Raw genomic sequence first — 24,120 nt, forward strand, 5'->3', positions numbered from 1 at the left:
ATTAACATACTGTGGTGTCTGACAGCAAGCAAGTCTCAAGGAATATGTCACCTTTGTCTGTCTCCTGATTGAATCCTATTTACTCCAGTTTTCTGGTTTACATTACGGTAGCACATCCTTACTGCTACAGCTATTTGTTTTCGGATTTTCCACCATTTGAACCAATCCGGTATTTTGTCTTACTATGGGTTTTTAATAGATAATTCAGAAATCTAGCAAAGCTTAAAAATAGTGAAATAAGTAAGTGCATGCTCCTGGTTAAACAGCCTTTTACTCTATTCTAGATTTTTATTCTATTTCAATCAAATACACAGTAAACTAATCATTATTAGATAGTGAAACATACTGCCAATTTGTGGACGTGAATTAAAGCCTGTTTTCTTATTTTCTCTCTTTGATGTTAAAAAGTAAAGGACTAATGGAGTAATTTAGCCTACTGGGTTTCAATTGTGGTAGCTGCCATATAAAAATATGATTTGGGGTCTCATGACAATAAGAACATAATGCCGGATTGGAAAATGACCAAACAATGTTGACAAGCAATCTACTTGATTGAAGAATAGACCTTTCTTTCCAACAAGTAAAGTCTACTTATTCATCTTTGAAGTAGAGTCTTGTATAACGGCTACTAATTATTTGAAAGAAAAAAAATGAAGAAATCAGCAACAATCCATTATTGATCCACTTCTTATTGTTACTCTTCATACTGGAATAAACAGCCGTGGTTTGTGGGAAAAGTTTTGCACATATGCTGTCAGCAGACATTGCTATTCGAATATTATTACCCAGTTGTCATTCGTTGTGTAATTTGGAGGTTACTGATCTTGTAATAAAACACGTCAAAATAAACAGAAAAACAAACAATGATTCATGGTCACATCAAAGAAGCAGCTTCAGAAATCAGCATTTATTCCACAAAATCTCTACAGAGCATTTTATTGATTTATTGAGTCTGGGTGTGATTTTTATAATATATTTTCTTATAAATAAACAAGTTGCATGCATACATAGTCTTTAACCATCAACAACGTTATTAGTATGAGAAAATTACATCAACTTGCTTTTACTCATAAGTATTATACAACCTGCGGTGAACCTGCTTCGGGGTTACGACGCTGTCTCTTTAAGAGACCCGGAAACAGTTCTCCGCCGCGTGATCAGTGGTCGCGTGTCCGGGTACACGCAGCTGATCATGCTATCCCTCCCGGCCAACTGGGCTTTTCGAAGCAGTGTGCGGTGCTGGCGACGCCGGGCTGTGCTACGAGTGGCTCTGAAGGCCTCGGACATCGACGGTGCCCGTTGGTACTCGACCCCAATTCGCGGGGGTGTCACGAGCATGGAGGAGATACTGGCCAGGGTCGTTGCACCTTTACCCACGTACGAGACCAGAGACAAGTACCCTCCTCCCCCCGAATCGAACAGCTTGGAGTTCATGCACTTCTACGGAAGTCTCGAGAAGGAAGAGAAACTCGAGTTCTTGACGAAGCTGTCGCACGACTTCGGGGTGGACCACAAAGGCATTTCCGAGCTCGCCTTGAGGCTGTTGGACGCTCAGCTGCGAGATTTGGCGACCGTTCTGCAAGTCGAAGACAGGCTGCGATATGGCCTGACGCCCCGTTATAAGCAGCTGCTCAACCACATAAGCAGGGTCGAAGGTGGTGTGAAGTTTCTGGTGGATCTCCGAGCCGATTTGCTGGAAATGATCTCATCCAAAGCTAGCGAGACCCCGCAAATAAGGGTAATTGATTTGTTTACAATATCTACGGGTGCTCACTGCGGTCAACTCGGCAGACACTCGGATTCGCGTGGTCAACTCATCAGACGCTATTAAACACGTAATCGAAATAAAGGTTATTTAAATATCTAATTCCGGACAATGATAGAAGTATGAGTGTACAGGACCTCTCTGACTCTTCTTGTACAATAAATTACTTTTTACTGTACAGGTTTAGAGATTTCTCAATTCGTCCACATTTGAACTGCAATAGAAACATATTTAACAATAATTCTAGACAAAAACTAACGATATCTCTGAATACTAGAATGCTCAATATTACATTTTTTACAGTACAAATGTATAACTTCCTCAGTGAAAGCGTTTTTTGTCTTTCTTTGAAAGTGATTCTCCAAATCAAATCCATAGGCTTTACAGACTAAAACGTCCACTGCACAGTAAATTCCAGCTGCAAAACCTTTTAACTTCTCAAATACAATGTTTGGATTCACGATTGTTAAGCATGTCAAAAAACACCCAAAGCTCATTTATTTTTGAAGTAGCAAAAATAGGACTTCTACTTTGGCTAATTCCCTAAATTTGTACATAGAGTAGTCAGAGAGGTCCTTAACACAAGTACATTGGTCTTTGTGTGGAATTATTGGAAAGAATGTTTTTATTGTAGCTCAAATATGGAGACATTATCTGCTTGAACATATACTTTGTACAGTAAAAATGTTTCATATTCAGCATCCTAGTAGTCAGAGGGGTCCTTAACACATATGCATAGGTCATTGGAAGTTGCTATTTAAATAGCCTTTATTCCAGTTACTTGTTTACGTGCAGCAAAATTCCAGCGTCTGCTGAGTTGACCACGTGAATCCGAGTGTGCCGAGTTGGCTGCAGCGGATGACTCGCATGTGCCAAAGCAGTGGTGTTTGGGTTTAGACTTTGGGCATCGTTAGTCTAAACAGCTGACCCTCAATGTTCAAGTTATTTAAAGATATCATCTGTGCTATATTTAACAGCGAGCTGAGGATAGCTGCTTACATAACCCCTCGCTGACGCACTTGTTCCTATCCAATGGCTCACACCTCCTCACAACTTGTGGCAACGACCTTTGTTCCAGATTTCCCTCCTTATCAAACTGGTGGTGCTAAATATGTCTTCTTCCTCTTTTCTCCATTGCTTTGGCTGCCTTTTACAAATAGACATCACCAAGCTTTAGAGCCAAATGGCAGGGCTTCCTTTGTTTTGTTTTTTTGCTTAAAATATCCACTTACTAGAATGCTCATTGAAAAAAATATATACTAAAACAAGTGTCATTACATCACAGTCATGGTTCAAATCCATTTTTTAACCCCTATATCACAAAGCTGCCACTTAGATTCTCATTTCTTCCGTCATTCAGTAGGAGGGTTTATGCTCCTACTGGCTGTGTGTCTAACTGTGGATAACGCACAAATGAATCTGCATGCAGCTTTAATTGTATATTTTTTCTACTTGCAGTAGACCTGAGTTCCTTGCAGGCTGGAACATTTCTCTAAGCCCCTGTAGTGTATGTATATTTACCATCATCTAGACAGATGCTTTGGTTTTGTAGTTTGAAAACACAATATAGTGGCTTTATTCCCCGCGGAAGAATATTCAGGGTTTACTTAAAGCAAGCTTACTGATCACCACGAGAGGAGCCGTCTTTGGATGCTGATCGAAGGGAAAACCGCTTCCCATCGACATACATTTTTTAATGTTTTGTTGGCCTTCGCAGTAGAGCTTTATATTATTTTCAAAGACCCTGACTGCACCACAGCCGATGGACTTCTGGCTTTGTCTCTGACTCAATACTTATTTTCCCGCTGAGATGTGGTTCAGAAACATTTAATGTTAATAACCAAGACCTACTGAGACCTTTTGTAGCTTTGAAAGGTCCAAGCTACCTACAGTGTACTGAGTGCCCGGCTGCCTCGGTCTTAGGGGTGCACAGCATCGTTTCTTGTCATGGCCAGAATTGATTGAGCTCAAAAGGAGAAAAAGATTGTTATGAATATAAAGCTTTTAGTACATGTATTGATACCACTTTCGTACCAGGGAATAGAACTTGCTGTCCATAATGGATCGGATAATCTTAGTGCCCTAAAAACGCAATTTTTAGAACGTGGTTATTTATAATTATTTGAAGAGGAATTTTGCTCTCATGTCCTTCTGTGGCAAACCTCTGAAAGACCTTCTTATTGAAATCCGGAACGCGTAAGCTTGGGGCCAAACTAATGTTGTCCCAGGCTGAGTCTATCTAAGGACGCTGATTGGCTAAATTGTATGTAACACATTTTTTTTTATTTAATCAGCAATTGGCCAAAGTGCTTCTTAGACCTGCCTGAAGACAGGACGTGCGATGACAGGCAATTGGCCAGCCGTCACTGCCGAGATCTTTTATTCTTTATTATTATTCATCGTTCCACAAACAGTGGGGGGACGGTTTCAATACAAGGCAGATCGCTTTGGTTGAGAATGCACTTAATTATGGATGAAATGCACTTATTGTAAGTCTCTTTGGACAAAAGCGTCCGCTAAATGACATGTGATGTTTAGGATTTCACAGAGCTGAAGTGATGCTATTTTTTTAAGCTCGGTCTGACAAGTGGCTCGCAGCCTACTGGAGGACAAGTATTGGCGCGCTGTGGGTTTGACCTGTAAGCCCTTTGGCTTATATCTGCGGCTCGAGGTAACAGAGGCCACGTCGGCTCGCAACATCAGAGTCTCACTGCATTTATTCTGCCCCACTGTAAAAAAAAAAGAAGAAAAAAAAAAGAGAAGTCGACTGTTTCTAATGGAGTGCAGGATCAGTCTTTTCCCCTCTGTTCATTTTTCCGCTTCTCTCCTGACCTCCAGGCTTTTGATTCTAACCCCTTGCGCGTCAGAAGACTTACGCTAGGTCAATGAAATACACATCTCAGTCGGGCCTTTCTTTTGAGTGGGAGAGAATTGGATAGCGGCTGCGCTCTCATGGGTTGTTTGTCTGCTGCGTTTTCCACAGAAATGCCGAGCTGGGATTACTGGCTATTTTATAGATTATTTTACTTCTGGCAGTTTGTGAGGTAAAAGGAACTCAAATACACATCTGTTCACACACACACACACACACACGAGTAGCAATGGGTCTCAAACTTTTGATTGGCTCCTCACTCAACACGATTTCCCAGCGTGAGACCGGCGAACCGCAGAGATGCATAATGGCGTATTTGATGCATATATGTGTGGGGAATACTTTCCAAGTGTAGTTAGTTAATGTTGGCTTTGATAGTCGCTCGCAGAGAATTCCAGCCAGTGGCACCGTGACTGTAATGGAGCTCGATTGTATTAGCTATTATTATCACTGACAAGCTGGCATTAAAGTGAGCCTGAAGTGAAGACGTCCGAGGAAACCGCCAATATAAGGTGTATTTATGTACCTGGGCGGGTTTGTTTGGCTGCAGCGCGTCCGCTTGTTTTGTGTGTGTTTGCGAGAGATTTGCTTTATATGAAGTCTGACCTTCGCGGGAGGACGGGCCTGCATTGAAATGGCAAGTTGTTTATTTGGAGTGCCTCCTCTATACCCATCGCAAGCTCAAAAAAAAGCACTACTCATAATGTTAAAACATCTTAACGGCTTACAAACGCCTAATCGGGCCGTACGCCTCACGCAGCGTGAATGACGGCGACCAGGGATGGTTTATGGCCAACAGACAAACTTGAGCACGTTGGAAGCCAGTCAATAAAGTTCTCGCCAATAAAAAGCTCTATAAGGCCGTGAGGACTGTGTTCATCCACCGCTTTTTATCCCCCTATAAAAGTTGTAATTTCTAATGAAAACACTTCTGGTGTCCCTCCTTTATGAAATATACAGGAATGACTCAAAAAATCCCCCATAGCCAAGTAAAAGCTAATGTAGTGGAGACCATAACGTTCCGTTCCATATTCATCAGATTATTTTTTTTTTTTTTTCGTCGCATTGCAGTGTTTTATTTTACAAATGTACCATTCAGCTTTCATTTTTCCTGATTGACAGGCGCCTGCGCTGCTCAACAAAGGAACGAACGTGGTGAATATTCAATAATCTCCCCCCGGTTGTGGATGTGAATTCTAAACCCCCCAACTTTCTTTTCTCTGCCAGGACCTGAACGGCACGCTGAAGAGCCTTCTGTCCGAGTGGTTCTCTGTGGGTCTGCTTCGACTGGAGAGAATCACCTGGCAGTCCCCCTGCGACATCCTACAGAGGGTCAGCCAGTAAGAGAAATTCAAATCCTACTGTGCTTCTCCTCCTGTTTTCTTTCCTTTCTTCTTTCATCAGTCTCTTGCCTCAAAATAATACAGTGCAAAATGCGAAAGCCCTCCCCCTGAACAGGGATTCTCCAATCACAGCTTAGCATACAGAGTTAGAGCGCTGCTGGGTTTTCTAGAATTGAACACGGACAAAATGTAAGATCCAACTCTCATCATGCAACTATAAGTCACATCAGCTGGAAACATCATGAAGTCCTCCAGAGGAGGTATTATAACCAACCAACCATAAGCCAAACATTACGAATCATTTAAATCACCGGATGTGCGCCTACAACAGTCAAGTGTAGCGACAGAAGTCGAGTAGGGGAAGGACTCGGTGAATGGTTGATTGAGAGCAGAAAGACTAACCCTCAGTTCCACCCCCCCCCCACGCAGGTATGAGGCCGTGCACCCTATAAGGAACTGGACGGACCTGAAGCGCAGAGTTGGGCCGTACCGCCGCTGTTATGCCTTCACCCATGCCGCCATGCCGGGAGAACCCCTGGTTGTGCTACACGTGGCCCTCACTGAAGACATCTCTGATAACATTCAGGTGAGAATGGATAGCTGCAGGCTGTTGTAATGGTTTGTCTCACTTCTACACACCTGGGGGTTGGGAGGGGTAGTAGTTAAGCATCTGGGATTACTTCTCAACTGACAAATGGATTTGGGCTTGTGTGAAAAACAATACTGAAACGCTTCAACTGCACATCCCTCTGGGCGCAGCCTGCACAGTGCTGACTTCCATTACTTGGTATTTACAGCGAGGAAAAGGCCCTTTTGACAACTCTGCAATTTGGACAATAGTGCATGGTGTGAGATGCAGCAGCGCTAGCTATCCACAGTGTTGCTCCAGCAGCTCTGGCTCAGCTACAGGAGGCTCCCGCAATCATGGTAGCTCTCGAGCATCAGGGAGAAGGGGCGTCTGGATGATGCTCAGGTCGTCCGCGGCGACAAAAAAGTGTCCTTTGTTTCCTCTCAGAGTATCGTCCGTGAGTTCGCCACTCTCGACTCCGAGGAGGACGTGAATAAGATCAATGCGGCCATCTTCTACTCCATCTCCTCCACCCAAGCTGGCCTTCAAGGGGTGGAGCTCGGCAATTACCTCATCAAGAGGGTGGTCCGGGAACTACAGGTGAGTGCGAGTGGGGCGTGGGATGGAGTGGGTGAAAGTCTCTGTAACAACATTGTTCCATTAGAGCCAAAGCTATTGTAAAATATTTTAATATAATTACTTCAATCCATTATATTCTAATTCCTATAAAAACGTGATTTTGGTAGAACTTAACCAATGTTTACATAACCATTTCTGTAAGCTTATTTAAACACAATAAATAAAGCACATAGTCTTATCGGTGAAGCTTTTGCACCACCCTTTTCCTGCAGGGCTGCATATAAACCTTTATTATTAGAGCGCTTGGGTACAGTTGTGGTCTCCTGCAGAGCTCCTCGGTTCCTCCCCTATGGTGTAGTAGCATCCAGTCTCCTCCACAGAATGTTTCACTCGGTATGAATCACAAGCTGAGTTCAATTAAAAGGCGTTGAGGTGGCCTCCAGGTGCGACCCAGCGTTATTCCAGTGAGAAATGTGCCAGGCAGGCTATTTTCTGTTTGATTTACTTCTCAAAAGTTTCGTATTGCTGAATCATAAACATCCAGTTCTTGCACTTGCTTCACACACTTGAGCACAGGGCTTTGGTCACTGGATGGGCTGTAAGGAAATCCTGTCCATCCCTGGGCCAAAGAGCCCCTCTCTCCTCACCACTCCGGTCCCGACCCTTATTTTTAGTAGATAATGAAAAATCAATTAGTCAATATAGGTTTAACTAGCTAGCTAGCTTTCTTTTGGTACTAAGTCAGAACAAGGTCTAACGAAAAAACATTTACATCCTACAGAATAAGACCAAAATGCTGATTCTGGTTGTAATATGTCGCTACTTACACGATAAAAAAAAATACTGCAGGGAACTTGAACTTTTAGATCTGTCCTCCATTGCTTTTTCTGGACACTTTTATCCAAAGCCCTCCACCAATGTTATTACTTTTGTATGGCCCTAGTGGGAGATGATCACTCGACCCCATCAGTGTAAGTGCATTGCTTTAGACTCGACACGAATCTGTATTTCGCAAACTTTTATTCTGCAGAGGGCTTTGCTTTCTGACAGGGTTATATGTAAAGGTGAAGAGAGAGTGCTATGCTGATGGATAGATGATAGAGTGGAAAAAGAAAAGGTCATAGCCGTGATTCAAGGTGAAGGGGGGGGGGGGTCTTGCTTGTCTTTGTCGATGGGTCCCCAGAGCACACGCATCCTTTCCTCCCTTCTGCTTTTTATTACTTCTCCTATCACCTCTTTCCTTATTTCCACCACCCTCTCTTTCATCCCCCTGTCCTCCTCATCCTCAGTCCGCTGTGAGCACCATTAGTTAAAAGCAGAAGCTGGCGTGAAGAGGGCAAGCTCCTGATTCAGTAGAGTAAGAATACATGTGAGGGGGGTGGGGGGGGCAGCAGGGCGTTGAAAGTGAGACGACTGGATTATGAAGTGCGGTTTTCAAAAGAAAACCGCAGCGCAGCTCTCCAGGGGTTGTCTGACACTTTTACCTGCAGCAACTTCCACTCCCCTGCCACATCAATCCGTCACTTATATACCCAGAGACCCGGGTGCAAAGACGGAGACAGAGAAAAGGAGGAGGACTTTTGGCCGGGGGAGAGCTCCTGAGCTGGGTGGGCGCTGTGTGGACGAGACGAGCGAGTAGAAGAGGACAGGTATCGAAGGTGAGAGGACGGATATTAAAGAGAAAAGAGACACCGATGAGGAGGAGGAGGATAGAACAGAGAGGAGACCATCCATCTCCATCAGCGGAGCAATGTTGTGGATTTGCAATGTGCTGTGTGTCGGAGGAACTGAAGGCTGGAGCTGCAGACGGAGCGCAAATAAAAATAAAATGATGTTTTGGTTTTTGATGCCGAGGTGGAGGGTTCATCTCACTTATTTCCACCTTTCTCTTCTTTTCTCTTTCCCTTTCCCGGTTTCTTCTCTCTCTCTCTCTCTGAGCTTTTTACTCCACATTTAAGTGCCTACGCATGCAGGCACAGGATTCTGAGATTCCCTTTTTAAAGTTTAGACGTTTTGATGGTAACACGGTATAACGGTGAATGAAAAACTGTTCCGATTGGTAGGCTCCACAATGACTAAAGACGAGGAGAAAACGGTGAAATGAAAAGTTGCAAAGCGTGAATCACAGTGAGTTAATAACTGAAGGGATAGGGATATTATTGTTACTGATCTCAGACATGCGCCCGCATCTCGCACCTAACGCAACAATTCCATCTCTCACCTAACGCGACAATTCCATCTCTCACAAACAGCGCTCATAGATTTTGACGCGATACACCGGCTAGCAGCTGAACCCCTACATAGAAAATATGACTGAGTTACTGTCCTTTCTTTGGCTTCCTTCTTCTTTGGTGACAACCAGTCCCTCCTTTTTAAAGTAATGCGTCACACCTAGCGGCAGAGTCAACCACTTTATAGCCCCGACGAGCTTCCAAAATCACCACCACAAGTGTTTAGGCACAGTCAGAGAACACGTGAATACTCCACCTTGAAGCTCCGCCCCTCTTCATGTCTTCCAGAGCGAGTTCCCTCACATGGCCCAGTTCTCCAGCCTGTCTCCGATCCCGGGCTTCTCCTCGTGGCTCCAAGGTCAGCTCGGGCAGTGCAAGAAGGAAGGCCGGGGCTCCGACCTCCTGTCCGAGCACGAGTGGGAGCAGGTGCAACAGGCCGTGGACTCGGCGCCGGGGTCGGCGGCCATCGAGGCCCTCCGCAAGCTCATCGCCACCGGTGAGTGGACGCGCTCCGCGAGCCTGACCCGCGTCCTGGAGCCCGTCCTGATGCGCCTCTGCGCCTGGTACCTGTACGGGGAGAAGAGGCGCGGCTACGCTCTCAACCCGGTGGCCAACTTCCACCTGCAAAACGGCGCCACCATGTGGCGGCTCAACTGGAGCGCCGACACCAGCCCCAGGGGCGTGGCGAACGCCTGCGGCATCATGGTGAACTATCGTTACTTCCTGAACGAGACGACCAAAAACAGCGCCCTGTACCTGCAGAACAAGGCCATCACGGCGTCGGAGCAGGTGGTGGGGCTGGTGTCCCAATTTCAGAAGAGCAGCAAACTTTGACAGCGAGACGATGACAAACCCACAAACGCATACCGGTTCGGGTTAGTTCGGCGCGTGACACCATTTATACGTTAACTGGCTGACTTGATTGTATAGTATTTGACAGAGACACCGCTCGATGGATGTCCGCCGGTATTACTTTAGAATTGAGATTGGCCAATTGGTCACATGACGCGTCTGTGTGTAGTGCGTAGGGTGGGCTTCTTGCCTCATCGGGTTTCTGGGTGAATTTGTTTGATATTGTGTAAGTGCCTCTCAGGCTGAGAGACTGCGGCTAATGAAGCACGAGGCATCTATCAATGCTTTTCCATGTTCTTGGATAACTGTGCGCGCGTGCGTGCGTGTGTGTGTGTGTGTGTAATGGTGAAGCAATGAGGGAGTGCAACTACTGGAATAAATGATGTTTAGAGTCTTTCATTTGTCTGCACCGTTTCCCTGCAAATATGTTGATGAATGGAAGAGAGTTGGATCGCGTCTGTTTTTCCTAGAGGACTGTTTTTAAATTGGGTTAATCATTCTCACTACAGCATACTACACAAAATACATTGGATCAAAGAGTAGAATTGTTATTTTATTGGACATAACTCGAAACAAAATGGATTTCTTTTTGTCGATGGGTGCTCATGCTGATTTACTGGACTAAACCCTCCTGCTGCATCATTCATGGGATTTTCTTTTGAGTATTCAGCACACACACACACACACACACACACACACACCTCCAGAAAGCCATCGTAGATGTTCGAACTGTGCCGTACAGGTGCCAAGCAGGGCTCATACCAGCCCACTCTATTGTTAATAATATATCACAGCAAGTTGACTGTGAAATTACATTTTATCTCTCCAAGGAGAAAAACTTTCGTTTTTGTCACACCATCTGCAGCCGCCCACCCAGTCTCACCCCTATTCTTTTTCTCCCTCATTGTGCAACTCTGTGTCTTAGAAACTAATGGAGTGGGAAATAAAGTTAAAGTAAATGGTTAGATTGATGATGTTCAGTTGCCATGGGAGGAGGGGAGGAGGGAAGAGGATAAAGAGGGCCGTGGTTTAAGGGTGCCCTTGATAGATGGTACAAGTGTCTACAGAGATATTGGAGACATTATGAGAAGCGTGCATGTGCGTGCGGACACAGAAGAAAGACACTGTCACGCCATCTCCCTTTAGATTACGCTGTATGTTTATATGGGTTGCCAGGGAAACGACTGACGTATTCCACGCTGGCTCCTGGCTTTTTTGTTTTGTTTTTGTTGGAGTAACCGCTTCCTGGTGAGTGAGTGCAGAGCGGTATGGGTTACAAGTCCACCGGCTTTTTAAAATGACATTTTTAAAATGTATCATACAGTGAAAGTAATTACTTTTCGGTCCGTAGTAGTCAGTCGGGTGTTTCCCATTGGAGGAATTAGAAGAGAAACGCCTCACAAACTTCAGATAGGATAAATGAAATAATCCCAACCCCTTCAGTTGATGCTTAAAAAGGACGTTCCACTTTTCACGCGTTAAAGAGTTAATTTGAAAATAGCTTTTCAAATGAATGGAATCTGAATCTGTTCTCAAATGGCAGTGAAATTGGATAGCCATGTTTGAGCTTTTTGTAGACAAATGTCCCGGCACGTATTCTGATCACTGACAGTTGTCATATGGGCTCAATGTGTGCTTAGACCAGGCTTCATTTGGGTCTAATCAGATTGCAGTTTTGTCCCATTTCCAGCCCAGCACATGTTAATAATGAATTCACAGCCAAGTTCAATATTTTACTGCTACATTGTCAGACATGGCAATACTTTCCAAAAAGCACCATAAGACCTGATTACAATTGATTAGAAAGTGTGGGCTGTGAAAATTCATGCCTCAGCTAAAAATAATTCAGTAATTCAGACAATCCATTTTTTCCTTTTTTTTTTTTTAAACATGAGAGGATGTGGTGTATTTAATATCTTATACCTCATTTGTAGGAAATTGCCTTACAAATGAAGCTAATCCATTTTTTACAGATCACAGTGGCAAGACAAGTAGAGCGGTGGCCATGGTGCTTTCATTTTCTAATTCATTCTGATAAGATCTGAGATACAAAACCCTTTTTTATTCATCTACACGGCCATTTTAAAGCACAACTATAGAACCGGATTGTAACACTGATAAACTTTGAAATGTTGTATTTTATAACAACATGTGAGAACGTAAAACCAAAGAAAATAATTTCAAAAATGTTATTTCAATTGATTTGAAATACTTTCATGATTTTTATTTAGAAATAATTTCTATACAAAATTGGTATTTCTCCCAAATCACCTTCAACTGCAGGTACTTCATTGAAGCACTTTTAACTTATAAAAGAGAAAAAATAATCCGCCCTGGTACTGAACACAAACCTATTGCAGCAGTTCTTAGCTGTGCCACCGAGGAAAACAATCGTGCCGCATCAGATTCATTCGATTACAGGTATCAAAGGCAACAATGGCTGAAAGAAATGTCACAAAGCACAACAAAAAATGAGATATTAATTACTGAACCTTCCAGCTGAATTTTCTTGGAAATATCAAACCTCAAACACCAAACCTCAGCTATGCTTACAAATGATTCCTTTGACATCAACAGCTCCCTTAAGCTTTATATATTTAAAAAAGGTACAAGGCTGGGGAAACTTTTATTGTTACTAAGTATTTAACACTCAAAAATGTTAATCTGTTTCATCAGGATTGAGTAGTTCAAGACACATCTGTCGTTACATTTTAACTTGAACGTTGCTCAATTACGATTTGTAATCAAAAGTATGTGACATCACCTTTTTCCCCACCAGAGTCCGGCCCACTCGGAACCCGAAAGAAGCTTTAAAAAAAAAGAAAAGAAAAGAGAAGTCTCTCATGTGTAGATAACAAAGACGGCTTCAACTTTGACAGATGGTTTTAGGATTCAATCCCTCACAGTCAAAAGATTATTGAAATAAGATTACTGGTTAAACGTGAATAAATGAATAAATAGATGCAAGTACAGTAGCATGTCAAGCACTGCTTTGCCTTAACAGCCTTAAAGATGTTGACCCTTTCAGGTCCACGTGCGTAAAATACATTAACTAGTAGTCAGATCTGGGGTCATGTACCATGATTTTTAAAATGTGGCCATTTCAACATCACCGTGTTCTACATTTTAGAGCCGTTGACAGTTTAAATGTTTAAAGCTCGCCGACTCGTCGGTGTGTAAAAAAAACAGACGTGTGTGTTTTTGATTGTCTGACCTTCATAAAAGGTCTGTACGAGTTTGGGAGCGGCGCCTCACGTCGCCTCTGAACATGTGTACGGTAAGCCGGTGGCTGATGGTGCTTGGAGCTAATGCTGCTAACAGCTGATGGTGCTAACTATGGCAAAAGTGCCCACGGCCCTAACAAAGCCCACTAGTTGGCGGGGACGACATTATTGGTTGCACACGCACACGACACTTCAGTCTCTAATAAAATGTTGTTAAATGCTGCTCCTTTAACCGACTACTGAAGTCGGGAAAGTGTATCTTCTGTGTTAATATGCAAGAGTCCGTATGTGGCTCAAAGAGCGGCTCACTTATTGTATTCTTTCATTCGGCCATTAGCTCAGGTTGAAGGATGTGTCTGCTGAAATTTTATAGGGTGTGGCACACTTTCTCGTGACATTTGGGGGGAAATAAATCCATCCCGCTTCTTTGGCTTGAGTAATTTTTTAAGATGAGGACATTTTCTAAATGTCATTGTGTGGTCTATTCAGAGCAGTGTTGGCGGGTAAGGGATGATGTGTAGAAAGTGGGATTTTTCTGTTCCAACTGAAGGGAGAGGGGGAAAAAAAACAGGTCTTACCTGTAGGCCACTGACTTATCTTTGTGTGTGTGTGTGTGTGTGTGTGTGTGTTTGTTTGTGTGATGAGTGAGCGCACAATTCATCCAAGTGTGTTAATCCATTCTGGTTGCTGTCGCCGGCCCTCTTTCATGCTTCTCACCTCAGATCACCACCATTCTCCACCTTCTCCGCCCATTGGTAACCCGACCCTGCCCCCCTCATCCAATACCTTGGTCTGTCTTCAAAGGGCTTCACGGCTTCAGGAGAAATACACACACCCGGAAACACACACACACACACACACACACACACACACACACACACACACACACACACACACACACACACACACACACACACATACAAATGTGAATAGCCACACACAGCGACACACACTGCCTTTAAGGATCGGCCCACACTGCAAGATGTAACCTTTAGAGGGCAGCAGAGTTTCACTCAGGGTGAATTAGCACACACACACACACACAGTAGTTGCAAGGATGCTTCCCTAATGTGGTGGCTGGGCCCGCACACACACACACACACACACACACACACAAACACATTCCTTGCTTTTCTTAATTCCCATACCTTCTTACATTCCCTGAGCTGTATTTGCTGTCATTCCTTCCAGCTCACCCCACCCACCCATTGCGTCCCAGATGAGGAGCGAGTTGGAGATTGACAGATCTGCTATATCTAGTTATAGGCCGTAATTAAAACTAATTTGTCTTGCTGATGACATTTTCCGCACACTCCTTCATCCATTGCAATCAGCCAAGTATTAGCTGACCTGACGTCTTGTATCAGAATAGGTTATTGAATGAAAAGGAGGTAAACAGGCTTAGCAACGGTGGCATCACCCGAGGGGAAAGCCACTGCAGGCATTATACAGCTGCCAGACTGATTGAAATGAGAGTGTGAAAACCTCTCTGAGTATGAGAGAGAAAGTGACAGGGACAAACATGAGTGCTTGCATTCATAATTCTAACATTTCCCTGGATCAGTGACAGATTTTTCAGGAAGACATTGAACAGAAGATAAAGCGAGATATGCGCACAAGTTGACTCTGAGTTTGATGATGATCAGCTAAATAGAGGAGGTGATGATCACTCACAAATCACCTTTCCTTTTGTCCTGTGCAATGGATATCTGGACAAACTGGGCATGTGTGTTATCTGGAGACACGTTTCTGTCGATCCTGCTGGTGAAATGAAGTGCCTCCTACTGTGCACGAGTCAAATCGCTCTTTTGAGAGTCGGGAAACAAACCAGATCTTCTTACCTACATTGTTTGTACTTGTCATTCTTCTCCTCTGAGTAGAAAGGCATCTTTAAGGGCTGTAATATTTGCAACACAATGGCGCTTTCATTGGCCCGTTTCAATTATACATAAATATTGTTGTTTAAATGATTCCCATTACAGATGAATACTGTCCCACAATGAAACCAAAACACCAGTATGGGCATACTGTTTGAGAAATGACTATAACATATGTCAACCAATGATGAAAAGTCAAGGGTTACAGAGCTATGAGGTATAATCTGTGGAAACAGTGTCCGCACAAAATGTACTGTTAATCCATGCAATACATCGGCATGGATCAAAGTCCTGTACGGATTGACTGACCTGAAACAAAAGATGCAGAAAAGGCAAAAATATTCTGACTTGTAATATTTGTCTCTAAAAACATTGGCTCTGTAACTGCAGACCTCCCCTGCCTGGTGCTTACATCTTTGGAAGTTTGTGAGCTTTTGACAAAGCACTTTCACAGCTACAGAAGATGTTTCATTATTAATTAGCAGTGTCTTGAAAGCTGATAAAGATCAAAATCACATGTCTCTCATACATAATAGTGAAATAATCATACGGCAATGAAGTTTGTGAAGTCATGCTACCAATTTATGTTTGATATAAAGCTCGCAGGTGTGATATTAAAATGCAATATGGTATTTTATTCATTCATTTCAATGAATTTCAACTTGTGTCTTTGAAAGATTCCTTCATCTGATGAAACATACAACTCATACAGGGAGAGAGAGAGAGAGAGAGAGAGAGAGAGAGACTTCATACTTTTCCTCTCTTCCGCTGTCAAGCTGGGTAATAAGTCAATGGCTTTTCCTGTCAACACGCTTCGTCTTTTACAGTCACTGCGTGCGTCCCAGCGACCCATTAAGGCTGCAGACCTCCTCTACACTTTCAGTTTCACTTACGCGTCTAGAGTTGTCTTCGAAAGCCCCCCCCCCCTTCCTCCCCAGATCAGAACACACCACCCTCTCGCTCCGTGTCTTGCCCTCCCTTCTTCCAGCGCTGCATATTTAGAGAGTGCGGGGTCGCACTTCATGAAGCTGTGAGCCTCATTTAAATAGATGCAGCAGCTGGGCCGACACGCTGGCCTCGCCTTGTGAATCCACGCTCCTCTCGCACCAGGAGAGAGGGAGAGAGAGAGAGAGAGCAGAAGCCGACAACGGTGTAACAAATTGCGTTTTCTTATTTTCACCCCGTTGATTTATTCGTTCTTTCTACTGCACCGCCACAAAAATCCACAGCCCACTAACCCGGCACCCGTCGGCCACACCCCCATCCCGTTTGCCATCCAGCTCCATCCTGTGGAGCAGAAGGCCCGTGGCCGTGGTAATGAGGGGGGTTAATTGGCCTCGCTGTGTCTTTAGGAGGCTGGATAGTGACGACAGCGGTCGTCTCTGGATGCTTACCCTCTGCTCTTTTCACATAATCGGAAATCCTCCCCAAGCAGTCCTCTTTGGCTGGGCGGCTTTCACGTGGAAAATTTCACACACACACACCTTTCAAGCTATTCAATTACTCAGGGATCTCACTCAGGGATACTGCATTCCATCCGTAAGCCGAGTTGATTTGCATTTCCAGGCAATGATAGCACAAGTTAGAGGGAAAAGAGAGGCGACAAAATGCTGAGGTGATGGATCACCTGTCTCTGGCAATATTCAAGACTCTGCAAGGTGCGGATGCAACGGAGAATAATGTTTACGTGCTTACTAACATTCTAGTCTGGGATCCGATTGGGGTTATAATGTGAACATGAAGCTACTTCATATACCTGCAGACCAACAGTGACCATGTTTCTGGTACCTCAGCCAGTGAGGTGGACCTCAGTCTGGTTGCTAGAGTAGATCTGGACTGGTCCGGACCATGTGGTCTTCAGATGTGGTAGTAAAGTAGAAAAGTAGTGCAGTGTGAGTGTGTTTCTTGGGCAGAAAGGGGGGTGTGTTCAGTGCAATCCAGTAATCCTCATCTGTCTTTTTCTTCCTATTTATCCTAACTTTCATCAGCATCCTTTCTATTTCCGCTCAGCCACTCCCTCCTTTCTAGTCCCTTCATCCATCTTGACTCTGCAGTCAGATGGGTCTCTCCAGGTGACCGATGAGCAGGGCCATCGATCACTATAATCTCAGCCTTTTACAGTTAATGAAATCCCTGTTGGCTCACTCGGTAAGCACACTGTTGGGTGCACTTTCACAAACGCACACATCCACCCACACACAGTATGGAAGTCGAGTGTTTGTGGGTACTTGATTAAATCAATAGTAGTACAGAGACATGGATAAGCAGACAGATGGATGCATTCAGCGGATCATTACCTTGTGTTCCATTCACCACTGCTGCTCATTCCCCAATAATGCATCTTTTAGCTTTTTCTTCTAGACTATTTGCCCCCCGTCTCACTGTGCCTCTCTGCGTGCTTTTGACCATGCCGTCATCAGAGAAGCTTTTATTTAGGGGCAAGGTGTTCGGGTGAGCCTTGACAGAGCGGCAGTGTCAAGATTCATGAGGCGTGGCCCCACCATGAGCGACAGAAAAAATATATATACATAGTTGTTTATTATACTAAAAATACATTTTAGAAATAGTCATTATTTGTGCTTTTGAAACGTGGATTATATGCCCGGTAATATTTGTAAATTAAGATATTGGGACGTTTAGCTAACTAGTTAGCTACATGCTAACGGCGTATACTCACGCACCTCGGGCATGACGTCGCCGTGTTTAAGTTTAACGTCGCTACCCAGCTGCGACGCACGCAGGACTGCGGTGAGGACACACAAGCAGAACGTGGATGAAAGAAGGCGCATTTTATCCAAATTAATTCACCATGTGAAGTTTTGAGTTGGTTTTTCCTCTCACATAGAGATAAACTAAAATAGATTTTATATTAATATATTTTTTAGATGATAGTTATATCTTATTCTAAATTGTTTGAATAATATGTCCTCATTATGCTAAACTGTTGGAATAAATGTTAAATATTTAACTGGATGGTATTGAGGTTTGATACCCTTTTTTGCATTGAATGATACTGGGATGTTTACTGAAACTGATTAGCTGGCCCTACCAAAAAAATAAAAAATTCCACCAGCCGGCACTGCAAGCACACCACAAGGTTCTCCTTTAATGAACAAATGCAACAAACAAGATGCACACAGAAAGGACAACTAAATTCACTCTCTGGAGTCTGGAGAAAGCTGTTGCTAAGAGCACACAACCTCAAGTGGTGTATTTATGACCTTGGTTGCTCTAAAGAAATTGGACACACACACACACACACACACACACACACCGTATGTAGGATGAAAGTTATCCCTTAGTTTAATAAGCAAATGATGGATGAGAGAATCATTATAAGATGCCTTTGAAATATTGCACATATCGCTTTGGAATTTTAGAATGTAACACCGGCTAAAAATGATATATCTTTTAGTAGTGAATATTGTTAATTCATACACAACAAATTGATGTTAATGTTTGGAAAAAGATTCCCACCGGGTCGTTCATCTTATTCACCATATGCTTTGCATCACATTATTGGGTTATTTGCCAACCATTTGCAGGAATATGGGCTGATCACTGCATGCATAAAAAAATAAGGAAACTTTCAAATTTAAGGAAACTGTTGGCACTAAATACGTGAACATCAAGTCCGTGCTGGTGGAGGATTTTGGAGGCAAGAAGGCTTCCATCCAGAAGCTTTCCCTGCAGAGCGCTAGCTAATATGGAGTTCAGGAAGCCACAAGCCCCCCACCTGCTGCTATATATATGCTGCAGAGTAGAACAATAATACACATGTACATAAAGTTACCAGTATCACATGATAGAGGGCACGTTTCCTGATCACCGTTACATGCACATTACATTTAGCTGCCGCTTTAATCCACAGCAACTTTCAATATTAGTCCCCTTGGGGAAATTTGTGCGCTTTACCCATCCCACAAAGTGGGAGCAGTGTGCTGCTGTAAAGGCAGCCAAGGCAGTTTAGGGTTGGGATTCAAACCGCCAACCCCTACGCCACGCGTCACCGTCGCCCTGTACGGGAATAAACGGACAGTCTTGCACTTCAAGCACCTCACCTGGTGATTACCCGTTAGTAGAATTACTACCAAGGCTAATTGAGGAATTGGAAGGGGCATGGCACTGAACTAGCTGAATTGGATGGATGAGACGAAGTTGGCAGCAGCGGAGTGGAGGCCTTGAAGTGGACTGAACGCATCCCTGGTTCAGACCCGACGCACAGCGATTATGCTTTAATTAATGAATTCTGTGACCTTCTCTATCTCTACGGCCTTTCAGGCACATTGGCCCACGGCAAATAAAACACCTTAAATGGAGCTGTGCAGCGAGAGCCGCAGCCCTCCGTGTGCACGTGGGTGTCGTCTGTGGGCGTGCCGCGGTGTTGGAGACGGGGAGACACATTGTCCGCCGCGGCAGGTGCCGAGATGGATTTATTGTTCACACAGATGGCACCTTTAGTTTGGAACTGGGGGCTAAAGTTAGCATTGCATTGCAGCACCAATGCTAGATGCTAATTAGTTTCTTAGACGCAACAATAACGGGGACCACAGCTGAGGTCCATCCCACCTGTTTTTCATAATGCAAGTGTATCTTGTAAAAGTGACAGAAGATCTATATAATCAAAACTATCATCTTATTATTTTGTTTGGTCAGTCACTCAATTTTTGGTATGGTTAGTGTAATATAAGATGAACCCTGAGTAAAATAAATATGTCTTCTACACAGCAGCACGACGGTGCATACATGTGCTGACTGCAGTGCAGCTCCTCCACCATGAAGTCTGCCACATTCTGTAGTTCGCTCTGATTTCATCCTTATCAGACAGGGCCTTAAAAGGTGGCCACTGCTGTCAGGGAAGTGACAAATTATTCATGATTCTGCTGCCACATACCGAGGGGGATGGGGATATTTTCGAGTAGCTACTTAGAATCACATTCTGTTAACTTGTTAGAATGTTAACTTGTGTATAATTCCCAATTTCTATTGATGTATTTGCACTTAATCTTGCTAAATTCTACAAGGCAAATAAATTAAATTAAAACTTTTTCCTTGGCCCCATTTGCCTTTGTAAGAAAATGTTCTATTTTGTCTTTATTATTTTGTCAGAATGCACCAGAATGCTTCGTTTGTATGTGAAAAAAAAACTTTATTTAGCCCCCCCTACAATAAAATTCACCAGCCGCCACTGACAACACTTAAACAATCATTACCGTAAATTAGTCCTTGTCATGAAGACTGAGGTGCAGAAAAATAGCTCTAACAGTTGACTACATTTTAGGGTTTTTTAAAACCTGAATTTGAATGAAGTTAGACCTTGTAACACTGAACACACACACGCACACAGTAGGTTTTTGTCCATGCCTTTTTTTCTCAAAATGTTCTTAAACTCACAGGAACAAAGATATGCATGAAAGTGTTGGCGCAGCCTTGAAATGGAAGACCAAAGGAACATTAATGGATCCATCAAGGCGCTCGCCGTCTTCTTTCCGACCACAGAGACATCACTATTCTACCGCGACAGCTTGACCAATCTCAGGCAAAGCAGGGGAATAAACACGTCTGCAGGAGAGACGGGAGGAGAATGGAGTAGCTGGGAGAGGGGAAGCGGAACAACATCAGAGAAAATGCATACAATCTTGGAAAGCGTAGTGGTTTGCGCAGGATAAGCCTCTGGGTAAAGGGACTGTATCTCTGGGGATTCTCGGGTGGCCAGAAGATATTTGGCCAAAGACTTTGTTTTCAGTGCGCTGCTTAATTGGTAAAGGTCCAATAAGAAATTTGAGATGCAAAACTGGAGTTGAAGTTGAAAGACAACATACCCAACCGGATTATTTCACATGTAGCCAGTGACAAGCTAATTTTAGAAAATCATCATGGGAAAATAACAGGTGGGCTTCCAGACTCTAATCCCGCCTCTGTTCACTGTTCAAAAGGTATTTGGAAACACCACAGGGACACATGGAATGTTCATAGATATCATAAGATAAATGAATAAGTGTTTATGGGCAAGTTCGCTTTACATATTTAATATTATAACACGGGTAGATGAAATCCAGCGTTCTCATTGGTTGAGAGCGAGGCACGGGGGGGCAATAAGGTACGAGAGGCTGTACTTTATCGTCCAAAATAATTTTGCCTGATACTTTTCAAATGTGTCTTTTCTCTCTGCTTCCACCTCCTTTGCAGCCCACTTGCATGGTTCTTTTACTTCAGTAAAGCATATGAAGAAAACAACAAACAATTACTTTTAAGGATATGCCTTGTTTAGCAACTATTTTTTTTACCAAAGTCATGGACAAATCTGTCCAGTGTTTTAATTATTTACTTTATTTAACAGCGTCTTGCTTGTGCAAAAAGACGCCTTTGTTAAATTGGACAACTGTAGAACATCCTTCTTCAATTGCTACTTTAGGGAAACATGGTGATCCGTTTGTCCACATATATGGACTGAAATGATTCGTCTTTCTCCAACTACAACAAAAGAAAACAGCCAGCAACAATCAAAACGTTGTGTTCTCACTGATAGATCCAGTTACTCAATGGTGAATCTTTATAGAATCAGTTCAAGGAGGAAATTCCTGCCTCTGGATGAAGAAGTAGTGTCAATAGAAATGAGAAGTCGGGCGCTAAATGAGTCGTTATGAGGTCCATGCAAGACATCTAACATTAGCATATTAAATCATGCTGGCTGCCTTCGACTCAAGGCCTCTGTCAGAGTTTGAGGGGGGAAGCAGAATATACACAGCGTGTACACTTCATGCCTCAACTATTCCCTCTCCTCTGTCTGACACTAGCACAGCCATTAGCAAACTATTGAGCTGTAACAAAATGGCAAAATCATGATGGCATCAAATCAAGCTCTGGAAACAATGTGTGGGATCGTACTGATGCTTTCCATGTGTTTCCATTAAAATAAAAAAGGGGACATCCAATGTGATGGGCCTGTATCTAGGGAGCTAGGGATGGTACAGAATGCAATATCCATTAACATGACTCTGCAACGGATATGTACAATACGTATTTCAATAAATGAACCATGACATTTGTTACATAGTTCAAATATAATTCAACTCCTTATTATATAGATACCTTATTGTCACTAAACAAATCAGAAAGGTGTGTTTTTTTTTCATTCTATTTTTCCAATCCCTTTGCCTGTGATGTTTTCCACATGGAGCCCCCAATAAACTGCCCTCACTTGCGCCTTTAAAGCAAGCAGGGTTTTCCAAAAAAAAGGACATCTGCTCCCCGTCCCCGGGTTTGATGTCAGATTGGTCTTGTTTGCGACTTTTGTTGTTCATGTTTGTGGGCATCTGTTTTGGGAACGAACAACTGTCTCCTCACAGTTCTTTGTAGACTCTCATTAGCATTTCCCAGTTTAATTCTGTCATCCTCCCCGAATGAGTTACAACTCTCCTCCCTGAGGGCGTTTATAGCCGAACAAACGGGTAGTTTTACGTGTCCTGACTGGGGTGAAAATACGGGGAATTTAGGTCTTCATTATACAACAAAGTATTCATAAACGTTTCAATTATCATTATGAGTGTGGTTATTTGAGAGCACCACTACACCACTGTGTTCAGTTATTGTAAAGCGGCTTTGTGTGTGTGTGAGGCGAGTGCATAGATTTAGAAACTACAAACACATATGGCTGCGTTATTGAGTACACAAGGATAACAGTCTGGATGAAAAATAATAGATAATAACTATAGAATTCCTAGTACCAGTTCACATAATCTCCTTACCGCATTACAAGGAAACATTCTTTATTCAAAAAAGCAGTTCACAGTCCATCCACACAGTAAGAATGTAGTGTGATGGTAAATTCCTCATGTTTAAGTATTGCATGTGAACTGGTAAATAAAAGTCTCCTATTTAACATCTACATTATGCGTGTGAACTGCCTGAATTTCAAACGTTGTGTATATTCTCAGTGAGCGTTATCTTCAGCAAGTAGCTGCTGTATTCTCCTTGAATTATGTAATGTTATCAGGGCAGACTTTGTATTTTTTCTCTTTGTATTATTTGTATCCATGCAGAGAACCAAGTGGAAACTGGATAAGTATTCCATGTGTGCGTAAGTATACGTGACCAGAAAAGCAGATTCTGATTGACGAGTGAAAGGTAAAAACGATGTAAAATACAAGGGACACATCAAATTGACTTTTCAATACTATTTTTTTACTGGTTTCCAGCAAATTGCTCCATCTGTAAACGCTGAATGTCAAACATTGTTGAAAATAATTATCAAGAAATGTGGATGTCATAAACAATGACTACTTTTTTTTTTCTCCAAACCTTGAGCACCAGCCTCTCTATGTAGATGTGCCATTAAATGCTTGAAATAACCCACAAATAAAATCAATATGCACTGCTAGCAACATTTTCAAGTGCCTACTGTACATTTCTGCTAACCGTACTGTATTTACAGGCAAACAGACTTGCACATTATGACGTATAAACAACCTGTGATTGATGCTACCTGTCTTTTGTGGTCCGAGTAGTAAAAGCAATAATGGAAGAACAGAACAGGCGCACTGCACACACCCACCTTACATTATGCAAAGAAACTATGGTAGACATTGACATTAAAAGATTTTGCGAAAGCACAAAACAGATCAGAGGCCTACTTAGTCTGAAAGGGGACCTTCGTGAGTGCACAGGCTCGGATTTGAAAGAGCAGACTTGGTTTTCTGCCGAGGGAGGTCACAAAGCCGAGCGTTGGATTGAGCAATTGTGTAATTGCTTGCGCTCGCTTTGGGCTGAATTCTCCAGACGCACACCTCTAACCGAGAGTAAGGCTTTT

General features: G+C 43.1%; 1 protein-coding gene across 1 annotated transcript; it reads left to right on the top strand.

Moving 5' to 3' along the window:
* The first annotated feature begins 1,192 nt into the window (after positions 1-1,192).
* Positions 1,193-23,691, top strand: mlycd (malonyl-CoA decarboxylase). The gene is made up of 5 exons (XM_037450637.2): positions 1,193-1,738; positions 5,865-5,977; positions 6,410-6,566; positions 6,996-7,148; positions 9,647-23,691. Exons 1-5 carry the CDS (start codon positions 1,193-1,195, stop codon positions 10,190-10,192), a joined length of 1,515 nt encoding a protein of 504 aa, XP_037306534.2. The 3' UTR covers positions 10,193-23,691.
* Positions 23,692-24,120: the final 429 nt, after the last annotated feature.

Source organism: Pungitius pungitius, chromosome 6 (genome assembly GCF_949316345.1).
Source record: "Pungitius pungitius chromosome 6, fPunPun2.1, whole genome shotgun sequence".
In the NCBI taxonomy this organism is placed as follows: Eukaryota; Metazoa; Chordata; class Actinopteri; order Perciformes; family Gasterosteidae; genus Pungitius; species Pungitius pungitius.